The sequence below is a fragment of the Tachyglossus aculeatus genome, chromosome 9 (genome assembly GCF_015852505.1).
Source record: "Tachyglossus aculeatus isolate mTacAcu1 chromosome 9, mTacAcu1.pri, whole genome shotgun sequence".
Taxonomy (NCBI): domain Eukaryota; kingdom Metazoa; phylum Chordata; class Mammalia; order Monotremata; family Tachyglossidae; genus Tachyglossus; species Tachyglossus aculeatus.
The window spans coordinates 17,172,839-17,200,132 of NC_052074.1; the positions used below are offsets into that span (position 1 = coordinate 17,172,839).

A 27,294-nucleotide genomic window follows, 5' to 3' on the forward strand; every position below is an offset into this window, starting at 1 on the left:
CCCCACTTTCACTGATCCAAGATTCCTAAGCACTTGTATGTATAAAATTTGGTTTTGAAAATCACAGTATGTGTATTGATAGTAAAAAATGGAGATTTACATGGCCAAATTGCCATTTCAAAATTTGCCTAGTTAGGAGTATTTGTGAAATGAGTACAATTCTCAGTTTTCTTCTATCCGTCCTCTTTTGAAAATCTCAGCACAGAAAGAAGCAAGTGCATCATGGATACTCCACTTTACTCTTTTCTTCTGAAAGCTCTAAGTCAGTTGACATTTTATTCTTTTCTAATTCTGAGAACTTAGAATGAAAGATTCGTGAGTAGAAAGAAGTCCTATAGGCTTACTTGTACATTTTTATTATACATTTTCAAAGCTGAGGGAGATGAACCTAAACTTAATTTCCAGTTATTTCATTCTGTGAAAATCAATGGTTAACTTGAAGGTAAGGCATGAAAACAAGGGATTTGTACTTTTGCTGTGCATTGCCATTTTCCCACACAATAATCTAGTAGGTCATTGACTTTTATTTTTTAAAGCTTATCTGAACTTTGTAGTAAATGGCAGGGTGATTGTGATATCATTGAAACTCTTAGGCTATTTTTCCCAATTTATTTTCATAAGAATTTTGTGTTCTTTTTGCTCCATTGTTTTCGAAATGTTCACAGAGTGAACAACTGTCCTTTTAGTAACAAGCAAGAATAGTTTCTGGTCAGAATAAGTGAGATCGAGGAGATAGACCAGCAAAAATTAAATGAAGTCATGAAAATAGATTTAAATGTTGGAACAAATGACCGGCCCACTGAAAAATACATTCCAAGTCCTGAAATATGCAATGCAAATTTAAATCTTTGCTTGTTGAATTTGTGACAGTCTGAAGAACTGAATGATTGAAATAATGCCCAAGGAACTGATATGTAAGTTAGCAAGACATAATAATAATTACTGTGGTATTTTTTGAGCACTTACTGGGTGCCAGGCATGGTACTAATCGCTGGGGTAGATACAAGCAAATTGGGTTGGACACAGTCCCTGTCCATCATGGGGCTCACAGTCTCAATCCCCATTTTACAGATGAGGTAGCTGAGGCCCAGAGAAGTGAAGTGACTTGACCAAGGTCACACAGCAGAAAAGTGGCAGATCTGGGATTAGAACCCAGGTCCTGCTGACTTCTAGGCCTGTGGTCTTTCCAATAGGCCAAGCTGCTTCTCTAAAATATATGTAAAAATATATGTCTCAAAGGCAGAGCAGTACTAAGATAGAGAACAATTTTGCGGATGTGCAAAAGTGACTGTTTAATCAGTGGCATTTATCAAATGTCCATTGAAGGCCAAACATTGTAGTAAATGCTTGGAAGAGTGAGTTTTTTTAAAAAGTTCATTTGTCTATTAATGATTGGAAAAAGCCATAGGGAATTTCAAAGGATAGCTTTCTTCTTTAAAAAAGGAAAAAGTAATAAATATACTGTTTTACCGACAAAAGAGGATGTTTTTCTCAAGTTCAGAATAGTCATAACTCTAGCCATACCCCATTTATTTCTAGTCTTTTAGACTAGAGTAAATAGTAAATAGAGCAATAACATTGCAATTTTATGTAGCACATTAGTGTAGCTCAGGTATTATTTGTCAATCAGTGGGCTGGTATTAAGTGTTCGGGGAAAGTACAAGAGAAGTGATAGTGTTCCCTGACCTCAAGGACTTTATGATATAAAAATAGGAAAAAGGCAGAAAAAAATGATATACAAATAGTGAGAGCTGGAGGAAGAACAAGGATTTAACAGCTAGTGGTACAAATATGTTAGGATGAAATGGCTGATTTGAGCATAACCTATTAATTTATATACCATTTCTAGCAAAATTAAGTACCAAGAATATGTAAGTGCTGGGGATGGCTGTTAGCTTGAGGCAGCTAGGATTTTGTGAATCAACTGGGAAAGACTTTGGAGAAATGGGATTTTCAGGGAGCTTTGAAGGTGCTGAGACCTGTGTTCTGGTAGATTTAGAAGGGGAGGGAGATTTGGTTTGGGGACAGTGTGGGCAAAGGAGAGGTGGGAGATTCAAGAATGAGGTTCAGTCGGAATGTGATCTTGGGAGGAGCAGTGAATGAGCCGGATAGGAGTGGGTAAAGAGGGCCACTGGGCAAGAGAAGGAGATGCAATGGAGAGCCTTGAAATTAAAGGTTTGTCTTGGGATGGAGAGCTAGGCCCCAGGTACCATTCTGGGAAGATGGTCCAGGCAGCAGCATGGTATACAGATTAAGCGGACAGTGAGACAAAGGAGGAGGCTGATAAAAGAATCCACTCATTATATGAAAGGCGTTTGCACCAGGGTGGTAGCTCTTTGGGTGGAGAGGAAGGGGTGGATTCAGGAAATATTTTGTGTAGGGAGTACTGGCAGAATTTAGCAGTAAATTGGAGTCGAAAGAGAATGGCAACCAGTCATATTTATTGAACACTCACTGTGTTCAGAACACTTGGGAAAGTATAATACAATAGAGTTCATAGCTGTATTCCTGGATCCCAAGGAGCTTACGATACATCCCTGCCCGGTGATTGCAAGTTTCTGTAGATGATGCTTTGGTCTCTGCCCCAATCTATTTTATTTGATTCTTCAATTCAGGCAAAAAGCAGAAACTCCAACCCTTAGTGTGCAGGTGCCACACTCAGCTTTGTGTGAGCAGTCCTATTGAGAAATGCACTGATAAACTCATTGGGCAAGCAACGAAGAAAAATGTCCTAGAATCTTAAAAGAGTGTTTAGTGTGGAAGAGACCGTCTTCTTGGCCACTACCATCCATAGATGAAATCTCACCTTTGTTGGTATTGTTTTCAAACACAAAGGACACTTATTAAAAGATATGTATTAAAACACAGTCTCACTGAGGGCTGTATACATCAGGCTATATGTCTCTTAACTTGTCTTCTAGTGCTAGGGGTGTTCTTTCATATGCTTAGCACCTCTGTTGTATTGTACTCCCCTGGGCAGCTGGTAGTACAGTGCTCTTCACATAATAAGTGCTCAGTAAATGTGACTGATTGATTATTCTCACTCTTGTTAGGGTAACACTAAGAGAAACTCTGGCCTCAAGTTGTCTATTTTGCAGTGGCTGATGGAAAACGAGCTTCTGCCAAGTAGAGAAAGTGGTAGGTCAGACAATGCAGAGATTTAGTTTTATCTTTTCCTCCCATTTCCATTCTCTAATAATTTATGATCCTGAAGGGAGGAGAAATAATTCTCCATCCAAACTCTTCTCTGAACTCTGAATCTAAGAGATATATTCTCCTCACCTTTCCATGACTTGACTTGGCAAAACTTTTTGTATTTCAATAGGAAAATTGCAGATTTATTCATAAGATTATCAACCAGACTTCTTCCAGGAACACTAATGAGAGCAGTTCTGCTTGCATAATGATGCACAATTCTTGATTAAGATATCTGGTAGGCTGAAAAGCCCGGGTCTCTGAAAACAGGGTATAAATTATGCATGAGAAGATTCCAAAATTGCTTTCCAACTTTCCCTAAATGAATAACGAGTTATGCGATCACTTTCTAGAGTTGCTTCTAATCTGCTTAGTGATCTTCTTCCCCAGTCATCCTCCTTGTTTTGGTTTCTCCTTATGAAAACTGGTAATATTTACTGTAAAAACCTTTGGACGTTCTAGACAGTTGATAATTCAGTAAATTGACATTTATTGAACAATCAAAATTGTCCATTGATAAAGCACACTACAGTGTCTTCACTGTGGACTAGTGAATGAGATTTGTGAAGGTTAAAAATGAAATGAAGGCAACTTTTAAACAGCTGGACTTAAGTTCCATAGTAAAGTTAGCTCATCTCCTGTAATATATGCAAAGAAGAGCTAAAAAGAAGGGTTCAACTCAATTTTACATACATATCAGAGAGAATAATATAACTAATTGCATGGTTTTTGCTATGTTACAGGTCTGAATTACTCTGAAGTCAGTAGTCATGTCATCCAACAAGCTTGTTGTAAAGGTAAGAGCTGTAAAATGCTTTTGGCTACTGATGGGTCTGCTCATTTTTAGTATACTCCCACCGAGCCCCAAGGAACAAGGAACTTGTGCCTTTGACCTTACAATTCTTTTGGCTGAGTCTGAAGTCTCAGAATTTGGGGTTGTGAAAGGAATTTACTGTAATCTCTTTTCCTATGAAATTTGGATCTGTGTACATGCCTATGTGAGGTGCAAGACTGAATATGTGTTCGTAAGTTTGTGTGTCATTTTGTTGTTGTGAATGTGTGTACTTACATGTCTGTGTGAGTAAGTGAATCTGTGTGAGTGTGCCTGAGGCTGTAGGAGATCAAGGGAAAAAAGAAAATGGAACCTAAATCACTCTCTGTAACCTACTTGAAGAACCATTGATGCTGTTAGTATTTTATATTTTCCCTTATAATGTTATTCCTTTACTAATCCCATGTTGCCGTGGTGCTGAAGAAAAAAAGTTAAAAGTTGCATTTTTCATTTGTGATAGTAACATATTTTGAATCTTTGATTCTGCTCAAAAGCAAATCGTGGAAAAGGATGTTGTAACAGCTATAAATCCCAGGTGGCTAGGTAAATGCTGTCTGGCAAAGTGGAAGGAGCTGTTAACACTTGGGTTTTAATCTTTGATCTGCCCCAAATTTACTGGAAACCTTGGGCAAATCACTTATGCTAGGTGTACTTCAGTTTCCTCATCTGCAAATGGGGATAATAATACTTGCCTCTCCGTATCTCACAGCGATGTTGTAAGAGCAAATGAGATCATTGATTTGAAAACTCTTTGGAAAACAAAAGTGCTATATCAGTATAGGTGGCATTATTTATATTCAAGGTAGGGCCTTGAAATGAGATTCTAGTGCATGGGTATATATTTAAGGGGAACAGATTAAGTAATATTGAGCAATACCTGTTAAGGAGTTTGAGCTCAGCTCTTTTACATATGCATATGATCTAGATTGTAAAGGAATAATATCATTTCTTATTTTTTCTTGTAAGCCATTATATTTGTAATTTCTTTTTATTTTTCCAGTGACGATTGATCTATCCAGTGCTTCCAAAGTTTTTGCATTGCTCACACATCCTTGTTTGGAGCCCAGGGATGCAGCATGGCAGGGTGGATGGGAGTGGGATTTGCAGAGTGGGAAATATGGGGCAAGTTTTGTGTGTGCCCACAAACTGCTCCTTATATATGGTGAGGTTGTTTTCTTGTATCCCCATCTTTGATTGGACTGAACATACCAGGATGTGTACCTGAGGAGTATACATACCCACACAAGAACATTGGAATCAAAGGAAATGTCTCTTGGAAACCTCCCCAGTGTGATTACTGTCTGAAAAAGTGTGGGACACATTAGTTGGGAACTGCTTATCTTGTTGATCCACTTGCATCTAGGTAGGAATGGAATTAGAAAAGCAGATTCCACAAAATTTCTTGGTAACACATTTTGTTGTTTTCTTTGTAACATTCAAGTGGTAGTTTTTTATTTTTTATTTTTGTTTAAAAGGACAACCACAGAAAACATGAATGTGAAAAGTTAAGTATGAAAGATGAAAAACCCCTGAAGTTAGGTATACTGATCCTTTCAGGATATTTATGACAAAGTCCTGTGATTTAGCTAAGAATCTTCACTCTGGCAAGCAGTTTGAATTTTTTGTTCATTTAAATATTCAACTTTGTTTCTTATTAAACAGTTGCATGTGAAAGTGCCCCATCTCTTATCTTGACTCCTTTTGTCTACCTGTGTGCAACTTTATTCTTGGATTAGTTAAGTATTACGTAAAGTTTTGCTTGGTCAAAACAACTCTGCTATTGAAAAGGTCTATTCCAAGAATTCTCTTGGCTAAAAAGTTTCCTTTTTTTTTCCTTCTGTGAGTGGGAAGATTTGCATTATAAAAGGTCGATTAATTAAATAAGATTCATGGTTGTCTGGGCTGTGGAAGCCCAGGAATATTGTAAATATTGGCTTGGTGACAGGCTGACATATGTAAAAACAGAGTCTGGCCACTCAGGTTTCCGAATCTGTGGCCCTGACTGTTGTGACATAGGGTCAGAGAGCCAATGGTGATGAACCCATTCCTCCTTCATCTCATCCTGTCCAGTCTGCAGGCTGCTGTATCCTTGCTCAATAACCTCTTACATTTTATTTATTCATTTAGTGACACATGTAGATCTTTTACGTGGCTTGGAATTTATGGCTGAGCGGCTTAGCCACTGTTTCAAAATTCTTCATTTTTACAAATGTTGGGAGGTAGAAGAAAGGCATTTTCTTTGTAATGTCTCTTAAATCCTCTTTTCTCAGCTGCTTTGGCTCCATTCTTCACTTTCTCTGCCCCACATCACTTTTATTCCAATTACAGGATTTAATTTTGTGGCGTGGATTTCCTTCAGTTCTCAACTTGCAACCTCTTTGGGTGCCTTCTTCTAAATCATCTTGACAGTTGCTGGATGACCGCAAAAAGAGAAGAGATCTTTCTGATAATTTTACTTTCCCCACACAGAAAAAAGTACATGTTGTTCATTCACAGTGAATCACAGTAAAGAAATTAGAATGGTAGGCTCAAGACAGGTTGCTCTTTCTGGCTCCAAAGTTCCATAACTCCACTCTGCCAAAGGTGGTCAATCTGTGAAGTCAGGTTGCTACTAGCCTCCCTCTGGGCCATTCTGAGATGGTAAATTAATTAAAATTTGTGGAGTGCTTTGGCTGCATTGGAGGATAAAAGAAGTCCCATGAAAGTAGACAGTGGAAAGACTAGGAGACAGGAGACCAGCGTTTGTGTCCCCAGCCCCTAAACTGACCTACTGTGTGACTTTGGACAAGTCACTTCTCCATCCTAGGACTCAGCATCTTCCTCTGTAAAATGGGAAAAAAATAGGTTATGACCCCAGTGGGAGACGATTCAGTTGGAGCTCATGTCCATGAAGCTATCCTAGCACTTAGCCCGTAATAAATGCTTAATAAATGCCATTGTTAACATTATCATTTAAAAATTGACATGTAGGTAATCATAATGATGTGAAGCGCTTACTATGTGCCAAGTATTGGAGTGCCTGAAATTCACTAAAATTAGTGAGAAAGCACTCTGTTGGCCATTTGTCTGGTTTTCAGTTGGTTTGTCCCCTGTCTGAGAGAGATTTAGTGCCACACATCTTGATGTCTTTGTGTCCATGATTTTGTTTTTTGTTTTGTTTTTAAACCCTTCCCCCCACCGAAAAAAAAAAAAAAAAAGCTCCCAGGCTCTCTGCTTAGGATTCTGAAAGTTTGAAAGCAGCATCTGTGTTTTCAGGTACCTGGGAGAGTCTTTCTGATATCAGCTCTTCTCAAGTCACGTTTTCATCAGGAAGCCTTCCCTAATTCATATCCGTATCTTTATCTCCACAACTACCATTATTCCCTTTTGGGTCTGGCACTCACAATCCCCCACCACAGCACTTATATACATATCTCGAGTAATTTACTACCTTGTCCTCTCTATATTTTATTTTAGTGTCTCTCATGTTAAATTGTAAGGTATGTGAGTGCAGGGAGCATGTCATTGTACTGTCTAAAGTGCTTGACTGAGTAGGAAGGGAACACCATGACTCTGAAGAAAGGGATGGGAGTGGTCAGACTTTCCCCCAGGGAACAGGTGAGAAAATTCCAGCAGCATGGTGTAGTGGATAGAGCACAGGCCCGAGAGTCAGAAGGTCATGGGTTCTAATTCCGACTCCATCAGTTGTCTGCTGTGTGACCTTGGGCAAGCCACTTAACTTCTCCATTCCTCAGTTACCTCATCTGTAAAATGGGAATTAAGACTGTGATCCTCACATGGGACAACCTGATTACCTTGTATCCACCCCAGCGCTTATAACAGTGCTTGGCACATAGTAAACTCTTAAAAAAACACAATTATTATTATTATTGGCCATCCTTTTGTACTTATAGGATAAAAGGTATAGTAAAATAAAAGTATATATTTAGACTGCAAGCCTGTGAATTGTGGATCTCTGCAAAATAAATCTGAATCCTAAATGTGTGATCTCACAGTGTTTTGCTAAGGCAGGTGTCATTGGATGGAAAGTGGAAGGAGTCATAGATGGAAAAATGTGACTTCCGTGTCAACCGCAGAGTCAGAGGTCATGGGTTCAAATCCCAGCGCCGCCAGTTGTCAGCTGTGTGACTTTGGGCAAGTCACTTAACTTCTCTGAGCCTCAGTTACCTCATCTGTAAAATGGGGATTAGGACTGTGAGCCCCCAGTGGGACAACCTGATCACCTTGTAACCTCCCCAGCACTTAGAACAGTGGTTTGCACATAGTAAGCGCTTAATAAATGCCATCATAAATAAATAAAATAAAACCGCCCCTCCTACCCTCCATTCTCGGTTTCTCCGGGTCCTTGTCCATCACCCTTTCAACACTGTGTGTTGAAAGCTGGGCAGGGGGATGGGAAGGAAGCAGCGCCTAGGAGATGAACATCCTGTCTCAAGAGCACAGAAGACCAATTGTGATGGTTTTACGTAACACTCAGACGATTCTTTGCCATGGAGGCTTAACCTGTTGGGTCTTCTCGCCAACAGTTAATTGCTGTAAAATGTCAGTGATCATCAAGTAGGATGCTGTGTCAAACTGAAATGGCTTGTCCCTTCATGAGCAACGTGCCTCTGTCCTTCTGACCAAAAGCTTAGCCCCAGAGAGCAAAAATGAGGGAGCGTTTATCAAACCCTTGTTGCTGCCGGTAAAGTTCATGGAAGTGTTTCTCACCAGAAACTGATTTACTGCCTTTTGTAGGGACAGTTTTGTGATTAACCTTCATTATCTGAATTATTGCCCATTGAATTTAACCCATTCATACTTTAAATACTTCTCCTATTTATCTGATTACCTGTTATTCATTTATTCATTTTGTCAATCATTTGTATCAGTTTTTCACTCTTAACTATGGCATGTTTGTCTATTTATGTCTCCTGTCTTCCATCAGATTGTAAACATCTTGTGGTTAAGGACTGCATGTTTTACTTCTTTTGCATGTCTCTCCTACCGTTCTCTGAGTTAGCCAAATAAGGAATCTTCACATGTAAACAAAGTGTAAGGGAGTTTGGACGTGCATCAATCTTTCCAGCCATACTTGCATTGATGGATAAGATCTAACTATCCGTAGCATCATCTTCGTAAATGAAGGAATGATATAAATGCATAAATATATGTATATGTATAAATTATTTCTGCGATTACTGTTGATACAAATATCAATCAATCAATCGTGTTTATTGAGCGCTTACTGTGTGCAGAGCACTGTACTAATCATAATTGTTGTTTTTATTTCTCCCTTACAAAACAGTTCCAAGGATTTTCCCAGCAGTTCTTCATTAAGATAAAGAAAAAATGCAAACGCACAGTGAGTGTTTGCTTCATGTCTAGAACCGTCATTTCAAGCTAATGATTATAAAAATTTTGGGGTCAGTGCATTTCATTTACGTCAACGCAAGCAGTCAGCCTTTTGATTGGGAAACAGAATTTCCCAACAAAATTTGAAACTCTTGTTCCTAATGACCTGACTTTAGAGCAGAATAAGTGCTATGAACAAAAGATTAGAGGTCACAAAGGATATCTGAGTACTGATCAAGAACTTCATAGTTACCTAGATTTTTTTGCGATATTTTGATATTTCCAGTAGAGGGCGGGGTTGTCTTATGTTTGTGAAGTAATGAGTAAAAAAGCTCCTTTGTAATTCAGTGCCTTGTGAACAAGTGAAGAATACCCCAAAACAGATGCCCTGAGATCTATTTCGCTTGCCTTTATAAAACTACCATTATATCGTAAATGTGTGTTCAGTTGCCTGACGGTCCTAATGATGTTAAATTGCCATTCACCATTCTAACAAAGCTCTAATAACATTTATATTGCAGCTATTTTGTAGCATTTCCCAGCACGAGGTAGCACCCCCTAAAAAGGGAGGCAGCAGTGACTTCATTTAAATACTACGAAAACCTGCAAAGTGAATGTAGAAAGCTTCGCTTAAATTGGTGCCAGGGTTAACATAATTAGGGAGATTAGAGATTTCACTGGAATCTGGTTAAAAGTTTTGAAGCAGTTGAAGGGGAGATTCCTCTCTCTTTCTAAGAGCCATTCATTTGGAAGATACGGTACTGAAGTCTAATGATCTTAAAAACTATAATATAGCTTTGAATTTCTGTCCAGAGATTGAGTTTTTCTCATACTGTCTCACAGAGGTGCTAATAATACCAATAATTCTGTTATTACTACATGTCAAGCACTGTACTAAGCACTGAAGTGGATACAAGATAATCAGGTCGGCTACAATTCCTATCGCCACATATAGCTCCTGGTCTAAATTAGAAAGAGAACAATAATTTCATCTCCATTTAACCGCTAAGGAAACTGAGGCCCAGAGAAGTTAAGAAAAACAGCGAGGCTTAGTGGAAAGAGCATGGGCTTGAGAGTCAGAGAATGTGGGTTCTAATCTCGGCTCCGTCACTCTTCTGCTGTGTGACCTTGGGCAAGTAGCTTCACTTTTCTGTGCCTCAGTGACCTCATCTGTAAAATGGGGATGAAAACTGTGAGCCCCACATGGGACAACCTGATTACCTTGTATCTACCCCAGCGCTTAGAACAGTGCTGGGCACATAGTAAGCACTTAACAAATAACCATTATTATTACTATTATTATTATTAAGTGAGTTGCCCAAGGTTACCCTTCATGCAAATGGTGGAGCTGGGATGCTACCAAAAATAAATAAATAATGCTAAATAACAAGGTTTTTCTTTGAGTAGCCCTGGAAGCAAGGCCCTCTTCTCCTCACTCCCAGTCATTCTGCACGGTGCCATATTCTGCTTTTGGGTCTCCATTGCTCTCCCTTGTCCTCCTTCCTCTACTCCTGCTAGGTCGAGCCAACCTAGAGTAAGAGTCCCCAGAGTTTCAATCAGTAGAGCCAATGGTGCCACTGGTTGGTGGGCTGAATAACAAAATTCACCTGTGGTAACGCAATGTGCAAAAGATAGGACATCTTCATCCGCAGACTCTATAGCTTGGGAATTACATTCTTGCCAAAGCCCACATTAAGGAAACTCGTGGTATAGTCACCCAGCTGTTACCGGCATCGTGGGAAATGACCACGGCCACTTCCGACATCTCATCACTTTCTTTCCAGACAGACACATGTTGTCAAAAGGACATTTCCTAATTTCCCAACAGTGATCTACCCAAAATGCATAGTGAAAGCATGTGATATGGAAGAACTGAGCATACTCTCGGGGACATATCTCTTCACTGATGATGCGTGCTTTTGTAAGCATTTTTTTTCCATTTAAGCCCATTAAAGGTTATTGATAATAATAATAATAACCGTGGCATTTGTTAAGCACTTACTAAATGCCAAGCAACGTATTAAGCGCTGGGGTAGATGCAAGATACTCAATTTACACATAGGCTACAGGCTAAGTAGAAGGGAGGACAGGTATTGAATCCCCATTTTGCCGATGAGGGAACTGAGGCTCAGAGAAATGAAGTGACTTACCCAAGGCCCCACAGCAGACAAGTGGTGGAGCCACGATGAGAACTCAGGTCCTCCGATTCCCAGGTCTGTGCTCTTTCCACCAGGCCGCGGTGCTGTTAATTTAAAAGTATTTGGGGCTCCATTTTAGAGCATCTGAGACAGGGTCAGTGGCCACTGTGTTTGTGGTGTCTACTCCTGCAGCTTTAAGGTGATCCTTCTGGTGCAAAGTTTTGGGGAGAGGAAAGGGATCCCAAAATCTGTGACTGGCATGTACAGTTTACGCACATAAAACAGACTAACACATTGCTCTGCCATCCCTTCACGGCTACCATAGGTACAGAAAGACTTTGCTGCCTGTGCAGTTCAGCCCTTAAATAGTACTGATTCATTCATTCAATCGTATTTATTGAGTGCTTACTGTGTGCAGAGCACTGTACTAAGCGCTTGGGAGGGAACATGAAGTAAGATAAGCATTTATGGATTCCCAGATCTCAGGTCTATTTAACGGAAGACTTCACTGTTGTTATAATCTCTGTGAGGATGACTCCCAGATGTACCTCGCTAACTTTTGCCTCTCTCCTCAGCAATCTCGCATTTCCTCTGGTCTCCGGGATACCACTACATGAATGTCCTGTTGGTCCTTGAAGTCATTATGTCCAAAACTGAACTCCTCAACTTCTCTCCCAAATCTTCTCCTTTACCTAACTTTCCCATCACAATTGACAATGCTGCGCATCATCCTTTGGGATTATAGTTGGATTTCTCCCCATCTTTCAACCCCCCATTAAATCCTATCTATTTTTCCTCCATAACCTGTCAAGAAGCCATCCTTTCCTCTCCATCCCTATGGCCAACATGCTGGTTTAGGTACTTGTTATATCCCAGCTTACTGCTGCGTCAACCTCCTTGACCTCCTTACCTCCTCCCCCTTCCAGTCCATACTTCACACCCCTGCTTACATAATTTTTTCTACAATGTTGTTTTGTGCACAGTTCTCTAAAAACCTCCTATTTTTGCCCATTTTGTTTTGCATAAAACAGAACCACTTGACCAGTGGATTAATTCAGTCAGGTGTCTCACTCCTACTTATCCGTCTCTTCTCCCACTAAACCCCAGTACAAACTCTTCATTCTTCAAGATATCCTGCACACCATGAAGCAGCGTGCCTTAGTAGAAAGAGCACGGGCTTGGGAGTCAGAGGATGTGGGTTCTAATCCTGGCTCTGCCATTTGTCTGCTGTGTGACCTTGGGCAGGCCACTTAACTTCTCTGTGCTTCAGTTACCTCATCTGTAAGACAGGGATTAAGACTGTGAACTCCATGTGGGACAATCTGGTTACCTTGTATATACCCCAGTGCTTAGATCAGTGCTTGGCACATAATTAGCGCTTAACAATAATAATCATTATTATTATTATTTCTGTGCCTTGTTCTGGTGTGTCCTGCCTTTGCCCTTTCGCTCATGCCCTCCCTTCTGCCAGAAACTGTATCTCTGTTCATATCTGAGTACAGTTCTCCCAATCTTCAAATCCCTTCTGAAATCACACCTCTTCCAAAAGACTATCTCCAGTTAATTCCCAATCTCCCGTTAATGTCCTCCCAATTGCAACTTCACCACTTCCAAGCTACGTAAGCTCTGAGGTATCCAGAACTTCCTGCAGCACAGAAGTACATATTTTACTCTATTACTTCCTCAGTTCTGTAATTTATTTTATGATCTGTCTCCCCCACTAGAATTCAAGCTCCTTGAGAGAACAGTGCTTGGCACATAGTAAGTGCTTAATAAATGCCATTATTATTATTATTTCTAACTAATTCAGTTGTACTCTCCTGAACCCAGTAAGAGCTCCTAAAATAATTTTAGCTTAAACATGGCACACACTGATTTCTTGGAAAGTATTTAAGTAGCTGGTTACTTGAGCAGTATTTACATAGTTCCATCTTTCTGTTCAGATTCTTCATTCTTCTCTCTGAGGTTTAGATTGTCAGCTCCTTCGATGCAGTGCCATGGACTGAGAGAGGGTGAAAATATAGTACTAGTTGGTTTACCTTCGCTCTTTCACTTTTACTGTATTTTATGGTATTTATTAAGCACTTAGTATATGCTAGTCACTATACCAAGTGCTGGGATAGAAGCAAATCAGGCTGGACACAATCCCTGTCCCACAAGGGTCTCTCAGTCTTAATCTCCATCTTACAGATGAGGTAACTCAGGCACAGTGAAGTGGCTAGTCCAAGGTCACACAACAGTCAAGAGGCAGAGGCAGGATTAGAACCCAGGTCCTTCTGACTCTATTGTATCCAGACTGGAAGAGACCCCATGGACAACAGAGCTAAAGCTAGCCTGATGTTGGGGGGTGAGCTCCCCACTACTTCCAGTTCCAGTCTAAGCCCTGGAGCCATTTTGAGGCTGGACCAGTTGTGCTAGATTCTTTTTTCTCTCTGCGTATCTATCTGTAGAAACAGAATTGGGACAGGGTCATAGACTTGTCCAGTCTGAGGTTTTGTTTCACTATAATCCAGATTTGAATTTGAGGATGATATACAGTCCTGGTCTAAGTTGTTTGTATCGGGGATGTCACATGCCAGTCATCAAGTTTGGTTTTCATACAATGCCCTCTTTAGCACTGTACCTGTACTTAGAAATATTGTGTCTTCAGTCTCCCTTCCAAATCACTGAGGCAGTGGTATATGCTATGGGTATTTTTATAAATGGCTAATCTTTTGTTTTTCACAAGAAATGCAGGCAAGAGAAAAGAAATTGAAATTCAAGCAGAACAGAGACTCCTTACTTGTCGAGTAGTAGAACAAAGACTCTTTGCTTGTCCCACTTTAAGCATGAATTCATTCATTTACTAAGTGTCAACTATGGGCAGATTTCACCATTAACAGCATCATCTTTGAACCAAAGGACTTCCCTATTTCAATTACTGTGTGCATTTGTGAAGCAGCATGGCTCAGTGGAAAGAGCACGGGCGTGGGAGTCAGAGGTCATGGGTTCTAGTCTCGGCTTCGCCACTTGTCTGCTGTGTGACCTTGGGAAAGTCACTTAACTTCTCTATGCCTCAGTTACCTCATCTGTAAAATGGGGGTTCAAGACTGTGAGCCCCACATGGGACAACCTGATTACCTTGTATATACCCCAGCACTTAGAACAGGGCTTGGCACATAGTAAGCACTTAACAAATACCAGTATTATTATTATTTGAGAGAGAACAGTGAAGTTAAAGACACAACTATCCCTACAAGGAGTGTACAGTCTAGTAAGGGAGACAGGCTGACAATGATTGAACATATTCAGTGGAAGCAGTAAGGTACACCTGTAATGATATGAATGCTAATCTGCCTGAAAATGTTCATGTAATAGAATTTATTGAACACCTACTGTGTATAGTGCACTGTACTAGGTACTTGGCAGAGTACAATACAAGTAAAAGACATGATTCCCAGTCGCAAAGAGCTATAATAATGTTAGTAGCATGAAGTAGAAGCAGCAGGGCGTAGTGGATAGAGCCAGGCCTAGGAGTCAGAGGTCATGAGTTCTAATCTCAGCTCCATCACTTGTCTACTGTGTGACCATGGGCAAGGCACTTCACTTCTCAGTTACCTCATCTCTAAAGTGGGGATTGAGACGTCAGCCCCACATGGGGCAAGGGACTGTGTCCAACCCGATTTGCTTGTATCCACTCCAGTGCGTAGTAGGGTGCCTGGTACATAGTAAGCGCTTAACAGATGCCATTAGTATAATTAGTAATGGAAGTGGTAGTAGTATTAATGACATTTACTAAGTCTTGTCTTTTAGAGCACCAGCCAAAGCTGGGAGCCTCCCCAAAGTCTCGTTCAGCTTCTTTGAGCTTTCCTCTTAAATGCAAAGGATTTATTGTACACATTTTTCTCTATTTAATTTTCTTTTATTACTTGAAACTTTACAGTTTCAAGAAGCAGTGTGGCTCAGTGGAAAGAGCACGGGCTTGGGAGTCAGATGTCATTGGTTCAAATCCCGGCTCCGCCACTTGTCAGCTGTGTGACTTTGGGCAAGTCACTTAACTTCTCTGTGCCTCAGTTACCTCATCTGTAAAATGGGGATTAAGATTGTGAGCCCCACATGGGACAACCTGATCACCTTGTATCCTCCCCAGCGCTTAGAACAGTGCTTTGCAAATAGTAAGCGCTTAACAAATACCAAAATTATCATTATTATTATTATTATTACAGTCAAAACCACCTTGACTATTGTCAGAGCTAGCTCAAAATTTAAAAAAAGACCTTGTAGCCATTGTGGCTGATTTTCTTTTTCTGTCTTTTGGGCCTTTTCCCCTTAGTAGAACCTTTTCCCTAGATTACCCTCTTTTAGAGTTTAATATGAATTTGGTATGTCAAGCCTGGTCTTACAGGGATAAGCTACCCTGATTTTTCATGTTTGGAATATATATGTAAATTTGTCATCTGAAGTTGCACTATATGAAGTTTTACTATACCACAACAATATAGTAGTAAAGTACTTGTTGAAGATGCCAAGTTAGGCAAAGAGATTGTAACCCCTGAATTATAGGCTTTATTTCCATTATGATCAACTAATATGTCTAATTCATTGTCGTATTTATTGAGTGCTTACTGTGTGCAGAGCACTGTACTAAGCGCTTGGGAAGTACAAGTCGACAACATATAGAGATGGTCCCTACCCAGCAACGGGCTCACAGTCCAGAAGGGGGACATTCTGAGTTTCAAATTGTACATAGTATGTTGAGACACCGTAAGTTTGAGAGTTTTTTTTTCAAATCAGTTATTGAAAGAGATAATACTTGGCCTTGAAAAAGCTGACTTACATGACATTTCCAGTAACTTGTGCAATAAAAAAATGAGAAATAAAATGCAATGTGGTATAGTTAATATTTCAGTTTGGCTTATTCGGTATGTGGATAGTGCTTTGCCTTTGGACCGTGACCACTCTCGGAGGGGAAAAATGGGTGACTTTTACTACTATGTTAACTAATTAAAACCATATGTGGGTGGATGTAGTGAAATTAAGAGGGGGCAGAGAAAGTGAGGAGATGCACGTTCTACAAGTGTGGATTTTTTTTTAAAAGATGTAACTCCAAGACTAAGTAATAAATTTTAATGAGGATTTCTTCTCGTAGAAGAAAATGTTTTCTTCATCAAATTTAAGATGTCTGTAAATGGGGAAAAACAGACCTCTAGAGAGATGTTTATCTGAAATAAGTAATTACAAACCTCATTACTATAATCTCCTCTTGCTTTCTGCATTTTAAGAGTGCATTACAGATGAAATTCAAGGTTTTCCTTATGTTGGGGACTTCGAGTGAAATGTTCCTAATAGATATCAGCCTGTCTGGCAAGATTTTTAATGAAATAACTTGTTTCACAATTCTGTTGAAATATACATTTATAACAAAAGATGCCAAAGTTATAAGATTTGTTTTTTCCTGAGGGAATATCTGTTGGAGCCAAAATGATATTCTTTTAAATCAGTAATGAGTTACTTGTTGTTTAAATGGATTCGCATTATGGACTGATTCACATTATCCCCACTGCATCCAGAAAATACTCATTTCCCAAGGATAGTGTTCTTATAAAGAGTGTTTAGGATTTGTGTAGTAAACCTATGCAAGTACATGACCATTTTTGATATGGCAGCGGTCCTTAAAGCAAAATAATGAGTCCCAGGTTGCTATTAAGAGCTATTTTTTCCCCATTCTTTTTTCATTCATTAATTTCCTTTGTTTTGGCCATGCATGAGTTTGTTTTGTTTTTCTTTTAAGTTGTGGTCAAATAAGGATCCTGGTTCACCAAAAAAGGAAGGGCATTCTGGATTGAGAGGGGTCTGTGATTTAGAACTTGTAGAGGAGGCCAGTTGGCTGACTTTGCAGGAGGCCTTTGACCACCCTCCTCCCCCCATTAAAAAAAAAGTCCAACAGCAAAGCAAGCATGCAGTCTTGACGGCTCTCTTTTCTACTCCCATCTGCTGCTCTCTAATATGCCGGAACTGTGAACTCTGGTGAAGGAAAAGCAGTTTAATCTTCCATTGGCCCTTATGGAGAATTCGATGAGGATGTCAGTTAATGTCAGCAGTGCACTCTTTAACTGAGAGGGGGTGGATCAAAACGAATTTGACACCGGCATCAGAGCAATCTCCTTAGAAGGCCCCAGGATCTGGAAAATCCCAGTTGACCAGCGACTAACACTGGTGTTAGTCGCATAGGCCACGCAAAGTTGAGCAGCTCACAAAAGTATTTCTACTTTGGCTGTGCCCTCACCTGCTGGGCACTGAGCAATTTCTTTGCTCAGAGCGTATTGCAGTGGTTTAGTGGAAGTAAAAGAATTCTGCTCCTCAGACCTTGTGTTATCTTTCTCCTTTTTCTTCCTCCTCACCCCGATCTCACACTTGGATCTAGAGGGGTCTCCAGTTTAGCCCTATCTGTTACCACTCATCGTTCCCTGACTAACAATGTAAAAATATTTTAGCCTTCGCAGATTGAGGCTTCTAGACTGTGAGCCCGTGGTTGGGTAGGGACCGTCTCTATATGTTGCCAACTTGTACTTCCCAAGCGCTTAGTACAGTGCTCTGCACACAGTAAGTGCTCAGTAAATACAATTGAATGAATGAATGAATGAGGCGGGAAATGATTTAGTGACTGAAGGTGGAAGGCCCATCTCTTAGCTGTGGTTTCCCCTATTTTATTTCCTCTCCTTGTACATTTTGAGGAATGGTTTCTATTGTTCAGTAGAGCTCGTTTCAAATAGGCACCCTGGTTCCCTTATATTACTATTGAAGACCACAATATCCCTTCAGCAAGGAATGGGAGGGTATGAGGATATTTATTTGGAAACATCAAAAGATGGGGTCTTCAGAGAAAGTTGAAATCTGCTGCAACAGTAAAGCCCATTTACTCAAAAAAAAAGGCATCCAAACCAATGCCTAAGTGCTTGAAGAATGAAAAGACACTGAAGATCCTTTATGGAAACTTCATAGGGGCATTTATTGAGAAAGGAGCCCCTACTGCATGCACTTAGATGGACTCTTCCTTGAGATGCTGTGTACCAGGCCAGCAACAAAAACACCAAAGCTCCAGGACCTACTTTCTAAAAGACACATAAATTGTGTCACTTGCAAGCCTCAAACTCAGATGAAAGACAAACTCTACAATAATGCGATTCTAAACTCCGTTCAGTTCATCAAAATTGAAGTGATTGCTCATTGCAACATAACCTTGCTGGGCAAATATGCAAGAAGAGTGGATGATGGCAGGACTCTGAAATGAGGCACAAAAGTAGGTTGGGCAGCACAAAGGCTTTAAAAACATTAAAGGAAACAATCTCAAAAATGGTTTAGGACCAGGTTTGGGAGAGGAAACAGTTGCAGACCGACCTGAAGGTGGAGGCTTTGGGAAAAGAAATGGTTTCCAATGAGTCGAGGAGTTGGGAACGTTGGGAAACGAGACAGATTTGAAAACACAAGCAGGTGTGCAAGTGGCAAGCTCACTGGTGGGTCAAAGGACAATTTTTACATGCATCCAGCATAGAATGGGGTTGTGGATAGGTGTTTTCTCCCACCACATCCTAGCTCACACACTTTCAAACTCATCTACTCACTTTGCCCTGCTCTCATCTCTCTCCCTACCAACCCCTTGCTCACACCCTCCTTCCAGTCTGGAATTCTCTTCCTCCTCACATCTGGCAGGCCACTCCTCTCTACATTTTCAAAGGCTTTCCTCACCAGGCCTTCCTCAGTTGATTTTTAATCTTCCCCATATCCCCAACTCCCACTTGAGCACCACCTGAATATGTAAGTGCCTACAGCAAACACCCTGTAGTACTCATGTACATACCTCTATAGGGCTATTACCTCCTCTTATGTAATTTATATTATTGTCTGTGTCGTTGCTAGATTGTAAACTCCTCGAGGGCAGGGATCAGGCCTACTAATCCTACTGTATTCTCCTGAATGCTTAATTTAATAGCACAGAGCAGGCGCTGAAACTGCTATTAAATGATATATAGCCCAACTGTTGTTCTTTTTATTTGTTGTTGTTTTTTATGGTTTTTGTTAAGTGCTTCCTATGTGCCAGGCACACTGCTAAGCGCTGGGGTAGGTACAAACTAACCAAGTTGGACATAATCCATGTCCCTACTACTAATAATAATAATAATGGTATTTGTTTTGTGCTTACTATGTGCCAAGCACTGTTCTAATTACTGGGGGGATACAAGGAAATCAGATTGTCCCACGTGGGACTCCTAGTCTTAATCCCCATTTTACAGATGAGGGAAGTGAGGCACAGAGAAGTTAAGCGACTTGCCCAAAGTCACACAACTGACAAGTGGAGGAACTGGTATTAGAACCCCATGACCTCTGACTCCCAAGCCCGGGCTCTTTCCAACAGTCTTAATGCCCATTTTATAGATAAGGTAACTGAGGCCCAGAGAGGTTAAATGACTTGCCCAAGACCCCACAGCAGACAAGTGGTGCACCTGGGATTAGAACCCTGATTCCCAGGCCCGTGCTCTATCCATTAGGCTATGTTTCGTTTCTGTTTTTATGGATAGGGCCTCATTGTCATTAGTGCCATCTTTGTCACAGAGGATAGGTCAAATGAAGAAGAAAAGTAGATGGAGGATAGCCTGGGAGTCCAAAGGAACTGGGTTCTAATCTCAGCTCCTCCACTTGTCTGCTGTGTGACCCTGGACAAATCAGTTGGCTTCTCTGTGCCTCTGTAAAACGGGGAGTATGACTGTGAGCCACATGTGGGACATGGACTGAACCCAAGCTGATTAGCTTATATCCACCCCAGCATTTAGTACAGTGCCTGGCACATAAAGAGAGTTTAACAAATACCATTAAAAAAATGGAGAATGAGGTTTAATGTTGAGAGGGTTTGCTGTTACAATTTCAATTCTGCCACACTTACTTGGGGTTAAACTATGAAAAGTGAACTGTAATATTTCATAACCACATATGAATTTGCAAATTCTCTTTGGAGTTAACATTATATCTACACTTTAGCTGAATGAAACCAAAGACGTATTGCGTAGTTTAGTACATTGTCTGGGTTGAGTAATCTAGAGGCTAAAAATTACCTTTACCAGCTGAAGAATTTTCAAAGATCACGTGATTGAAATACTCCATAGTATCAATTCTGATGTTTTTTGTCTCTTCTCACAAGTTGATTTCCTCCCGCCCTTCCATTACACATAAGGCATGACAGTGCATTATTAGTGGCCATTGCCTCTTTGGACTGAAGACTGGAAATGTTTTTTAAATGGAAGCTAAAATTATCTTGAGTACTACATCTTTTGTAACGTTCACATTACTCAGCTCTTTAGTATAGGAATCATGGGAGTATTTTAAATTAAGTAATTTTCAAATTCAGTGGCAGTAACAAAAATGAGTCATCAAACCTCTATAATGATCCTGAAATATGGTTTGCAAGTTGGGATTTTTCCAGTTTTTCCACAGTAGGCAATCCCCCATTGGAAGAAATACAGATTTTCCATACTTACTGAGTTTTGTGTCTTTAACTTTCAGTTGTTAACTTGATTTCATAGATATCGAATACTGCTAAAAAACAAGGCCCATTTAGAGAAATTCCTTGTATAACACTTAGTGGGGCTGAGCACCATCAGTGACGGCTGTAAAGTCAGTAAATCCTTGCTGATTGACTGAATCTATTGGAGCAGTAGCTGTTACTGGAGCTAATTTATTGATTCACTTGATGCTCATGTTGTTAATTTATTTATCCCTGTACGTTTATTATCTGTATTTTCCGTTGCACTTTTCTGTCATTTGACTGATTAAGGTAACAATAATATTTTCTATTATTATAATATAATAATAATATTTTCTTCCTTCCTCGTTGTACTGCAAACTCCTTAAGGGTGGAGATCCTGTTTTAATTAAGCACTTTGATACTCCAGACCCAGAGCACTACTGTCTGTATCCTTAGTTTTATTTACATTTCATTGTATAAATGTTATTTATTTTAATGTTTGTCTCTCCCTGTAGACTGTAAGCTCGTTGAGGGCAGAGATTGCATCTGCCAACCCTATTTTATTATATTGTACTTTCCCAACCCCTTAATAAAGGGCTCTGCACACAGTAAGCACTCAATAAATACTCTTAATTGATTTCCCCCAATACCTTAGTACAGTGACTCAGTACACAGAAGTCGCTCAATAATGCTGCCACTAATGATACTATAATCGGATCTTTTTCTTTCAAAGTCTCTTCTCTGAGATGCAATATTTGTGAAGCGGACTGGTTGGTCAAGCCGTGGGCCTGAGGGCTATATGTAGTCTGCTGAGTCACGTAAGCTATTTTTGGAGGCCCCAGATGCCATTGCACCCCTTGCAATCTGGAAGCATGCACAAAACCTTCCTCCTCAGCAGGGAACAGAGAGGAACAGAGGAGGAAACAGGAGAAGCATGCACATGCTCCTAGCACTAATTTTAGAACTTTAAGGGGAAGTCAGTCCTCATTGATCTTCTAGAGTTCTTTAGGGGTTCAACTAGGGGAAACAAATGAAGATTTTTCAAAAGGCCTTTGCAAAGGTTTCTGACTTAACTAGAATTTTTTAAACAAACCCGAGGAATCCTGGAAAGAAGGAAATGCTCTTTAAAGGGTAGCAAACTGGATCAAAGATAGGAAACTGAGTTGATATAAACAGCCACTTTGGGGCTGAAGAATTGTAAGTTGTCGGGCGGCCTTTGGTATTGATGCTAGGGACTTTAGGGATTCAGTTCCAGGCCAACGGGAAGGTGAGAGCTGGAGGGGGGCTTCTCCTGTCCACACAGATTCTCATGGCCACCACTTGGTACAGTGGAGCAAAAGGAAGCAGATGTCGATGGAAAGACTCTGACTGTGGCTTTAGGATGAAGAGGCAGGAGGGATGAGGTGCGAGCAATATGATCTGATGATGCCATGTATCTTGTGGGGTTCCCTCAAGTTTAAATAGGCCTGGGGCCAGGTACATTTTAACATTTGAATGAGTAGTCTGGTAGAAGATGTGCCCAGTTTGCAAGTTTGCAGGTTACAGACATCTTCCAGGCTTTGGTGAAGGGATGAGCTTGTCTAGCCAAATGCGTGGCTAGACGAATGCCAGGTGAACGTCATTGACAGCAAGTGTCAAGTAATGTACCAAGGGGAAAAGAATCCAAATTACAGCTTTGGTACACAGTGGTGGGCTTGGAGCAGTGAATGGCCACTCAGGAAAGAGATTTCAGGGATTTTTTTGATGTGCTTCAAATCATTGATTCAGTGTATGAGGGCAACCAAAAAGACCAGCAAAATGACGAGCATCTCAAGAAAGAAATAGAAAATTTTAAAAAAGGCAGGGTTGGACCACTATATAAACTTGTGGTGTGTTTGCAGTAGGGGTACTATGTCATTCTAGTCACTTCATTTTAAGAAGGACCTAATAGAGCTAGGGAGAGTTAAGAGAAGAAAAGCAGAAATAAGACTTTTGTTTGAATAGACTGAAAAGATTAGGATGCCACAGTATGGAGAGACAAAGACTGAGAGAGCACTGGGAGTCCACAAAGTCTTGTAAGATGGACCCAGACTTCTGTCCACTGAGTCTCCAACATCAGGACAATGGAACACTATTTGAAGCTTGAAGATGGTAGGTCTGGAATGACAAAAGTCAGTGAAGGGAGATGGGCCAAAATTAATTGAGTCAATTTTGCTACCTATTTTTCTTTCCTTGGAACACCTGGCAGCAGAGGCCAGTTATTGCAGTGAATTAGCCAAATGGAGAACAGGAACAAGTGGAAAGTAAAAGGCCATTCTCAACCTCTAACTGGACAAGGAACTCCTGAACAGTGATTATTTTTTAAAAAATATTCTAGAGGAGACTTGTTTATATGAATTATCTGACATAGTTGATCAAAGAAAAGGTCAGGAGTTGAAGCGTTAGCTCCTTGTGGCCAGGGAGTATGTCTTGGGCTTCCGTTGTACTTCCCTAAGTGCTTAGTACATTGCATAGTATTCAATAGGCGGTCAATAAATAATCATTAAAATGACTACTTGTACTACTGCTACTGTTATTAAGTGGCAAATGTCCCTATGTTTTACAATCTGAGTTAATGAGGGGATTTCCTTGTAGTTAATTCCCCACAAAAGTACAACCTGGAATGTCTTGTACTTTTAGGTTTATCTTTTATATTATTTCCAATGTTTAAATCTTACCTCCAGCTCTTTAGAAAGTCAGGCAAATAGCAATTTATCCTGAATGTGTAGCTTTCTCCATGTTTGGACTGTTGCCAGTGTACTTACTAGGATAATCATATAATAAGGTGTTTTCCGTACTTCTCCACTAATCTGAAGCCCGGTGCCTGCTTTTTAAAGAGGAGTTTATTAATCTTGACATATACAATTGAAAATTAGATACCATTTTGTAAAATCTCTTTGTGAAGATTTTGTGACCATTCATGATGTGTTATAGCCTGTATTTTCAGACTTGTACCTTTTGTATTTCCTGAAATCTCCTCCCCTTCCATCATCCCCCCTGGATTGTCCTAAAATGTCTCTTCTTTATATGTCAAGTATCAGTCCTAATCTTTTATGGGATCTACTTTTTGTGCAATATTTTGAGATGTCATTTTTTTAAAGCCTTTTAATTCAGTCTAGCATTGTGGAGGACGCTCCCCTAACTCTGCTGTCTCTGAGGAGAAGCCTGTTATGGGTAGGATTGCCAGAATTCCCAATTATGTAAGATTGTTGCATTTTTCATTGCTTTACCCCATTTTCTTGGAAAGGCCCATTGAAACAGGGAGCGTAATTGACCTGTATTTGAGTAACACAAGCCTCACCTTTCCTTAGGATTAGTGGAAGCTGGCTATCCAGTGGGGCCCCCAAAAAACCTCTTCGCTCACCTTGAAAAGAAGAATGGGGTCAGTCTACATTAAGTGCTGAGGTTGAAGTTCCTCTAACTCTTGTTTCTCCAATTTTGGAGGGCACGGTGAATCAAGAGTTATAATCAGCAGGAGAGTGCCTAGAAATATGGCAATCTAGTATTCCATTTAGTATTTTTTGTTGATTTTTTTGTTTTGACAACCCATAGTTCATTAAGTGTCTCAGGGATAATTATTCCACTAGTTGAAACATCCTGTCATCTCTAAGTGATTTTTAATTTTCAGTTAACTTGAGCTCTGTTTTAATGTTTCTCTTCTTCTAGCCTTAGTATTGTGAAACTTGACCTCATTTACCGGATTCTTTCATTGTAAAGTAGTTCACCTATTTAAGATAATCTGTTTAAGTGAATCCACAACATCTCAAAAAAGTTTAATCAAATTAAAATGGATTTTCTAGTTATGCCTTGCAGTACAAACCCAACACAACTGGGTTATGTTCCTTGAAAATTGTGGTTGTAGTGGGAATGGTTGGATTGTAGGGTATGTTTTCCCATGACATTGCGTGTTATAATTTAGGATCCTTTCCAAGGCCTCTGGAAACTCAGTATGAAACTCCTCTATATGGTGTATACTGTAATGACAAACATCAGTAAACTATTTTTAATCTTTATTAAAGTAATCCAAACAAGCCATCAGAGTATTAACTAAACGAGAAGTTTAATATAATTATGAGTCTGCAGGAAACTGCAGAAGTAGAAGCAGCTTGGCCTAGTGGAAAGAGCACAGGTCTGGGCATCAGAAGACCCGGATTCTAATCCCATCTTTGCCACTCGCCTGCTGTGTGCCCGTTGGCAAATCACTTCACTTCTGTGTGCCTGTTTCCTCATCTGTAAAATGGGGATTGAATAACTGTTATCCCGCCTGCTTAAACAGTGAACCCCACGTGAGACAGGGACCTCGCCTAACCTGATTATTGTGCGTTTACCCCAGTGCTTACTACAGTGCTTGGCACATAGTTTGCACTTAAAAAATTACCACAATTATTAGAAGCTGGTTATTTTGACTTTGTAGTGGTTTTTCAACTTTAGTCAACAATCTTTCCAGTATAGGTTGCACAGCAGCAGCATTCTTCTATTCTTAAAGCACCTTGTAGTAGGGTAATTCATTTGGAATACCTCTGAACAGCTTTGAGCATCTTCCATTAGGGTTTCTTCCAGTCCTCTGTCCTCTTGAGAATGGGTGATTGATTGGCTGCAAGAGTTTTTAATCCCAGTATCTTTGGTGCTATGGAACACCTATAACTTCTTCATTTGTCTGGCCATTTTATAGTGAGGGATTAAATTGTTGAAGGTCAGTGAAGTCTTTGCTGGAGGTCAAATCTGCTTAAATAAGATGCAGTTAACTCATCAACAGCTGCATTTTCTATTCCTAAATTAATTTGCCATCTCGTTTCAGGAATTTATTTGGTAGTCTCCTTGGGGTCTCATGAAATCTTTAAAAACTGACTCAAACTGGGCTGGGGAAAGAGTCCCTGCAGGAACCATTAATTGTTGATTGCTTCATCTTAGATCTTGGTGGAGGTGACGTGATATACATATCTGTTGCATTTAGCTGAAACGTTAGAGTTGGGCATATATATGTCTCTGAGGTGACTATATCATATCCCACCGAAGCACGTCTCTGAGTAGAAACAGATAACAAGAAACTCTTCCCCATCCTTTTTTTTTCAAACCAACCCATCCCAAAACACGAAATCAGGGTTACTTGAAAGCTCATGAAATCATGAGGTTAGGGAAGAACTCTCCCAAGCACTTAGTGTAGTGCTGTGCACACAGGAAGCACTCAATAAATACTGTTGATTGATTGAAAGAACAAGATCAACCTCTAATTAAAAGGCAAAAAAAACCCTCATTAAGTGGTTAAAACTAGTGCTTTATTAGGGGTGATCCAGCTCATGAAACACACAAAATTGTTTTAACGGTGTTTTGTGTATGGGTGGTGACATGAAGTTATGTTTCAGCAGTTTGGGATGCCAAGAACCATTCTAGTGCAAATTTGCCAAAAGCATTCTCTAATAATCATCTGCTAAAATCAGTTACTAGATTCTCTTTGTAGCAAGTGTGTTATGTAAATACTATGTCTGCAAGTCAGTCCTTTTTTTGGGTAGTCTGACTGTTAAGTGTTGTGATCCTTTTGGGGGACATGATTAACCAGTATTCCAAACAATGTTATAAAGTTCTTCTTCTGTATTTAATACAGTAATCCACAGTATTTTCCTTGCATAGAGTTGAGCAACATATGGAATTCATTACCACAGAAAGTTGTGCAGGCTAAAACTGTCAATGGATTCAGGAGGGATTTGGGTAAATTCATGGATGTAAAATGGGTTGATAGTGGCAAAATTAGGACTGTAGAGGGAAAAGTTAATTATATTAAATAGAACAACTTAGGACATATGTTGAGGTGCACAATGATTAGTCATAGAATTAAAATCAATCAATCATTTTTACTGACCACTTAATGTGCAGAGCACTGAACTAAGTGCTTGGGAGGGTACAATATCACAGAATTAGCAGACACATTCCTTGCCCATAACGAGCTTACATTCTATAGATGAGTTTACAATCTAGGGTAGTAGTAGTAAAAGCAGGATATATCGTGTGTAGAGAACTGTCCTAGGCATTTGGGAAACATAGGACACCAATTCATTCATTCATTCAATCGTATTTATTGATCGCTTACTGTTTGCAGAGCACTGTAATAAGCGCTTGGGAAGTACAAGTTGGCAACATATAGAGATGGTCCTTACCCAACAATGGGCTCACAGTCTAGAAGGGGGAGACAGACAACAAAACAAAACATGTGGACAGGTGTGAAGTCATCAGAATAAATAGAAATAAAGCTAGATGCACATCATTAACAAAATAAATAGAATAGT

At 40.0% G+C, this 27,294-nt stretch overlaps 1 protein-coding gene across 1 annotated transcript in view; it reads left to right on the top strand.

Moving 5' to 3' along the window:
* LOC119932320 (SLX4 interacting protein) overlaps window positions 1-27,294 on the top strand; it is a 160,261-nt gene that overhangs the window by 11,478 nt on the left and 121,489 nt on the right. Inside the window, 1 exon segment of the mRNA XM_038751438.1 lies at window positions 3,939-3,992. Coding sequence (XP_038607366.1) covers window positions 3,966-3,992 — 27 coding nt within the window. The 5' untranslated portion in view covers window positions 3,939-3,965.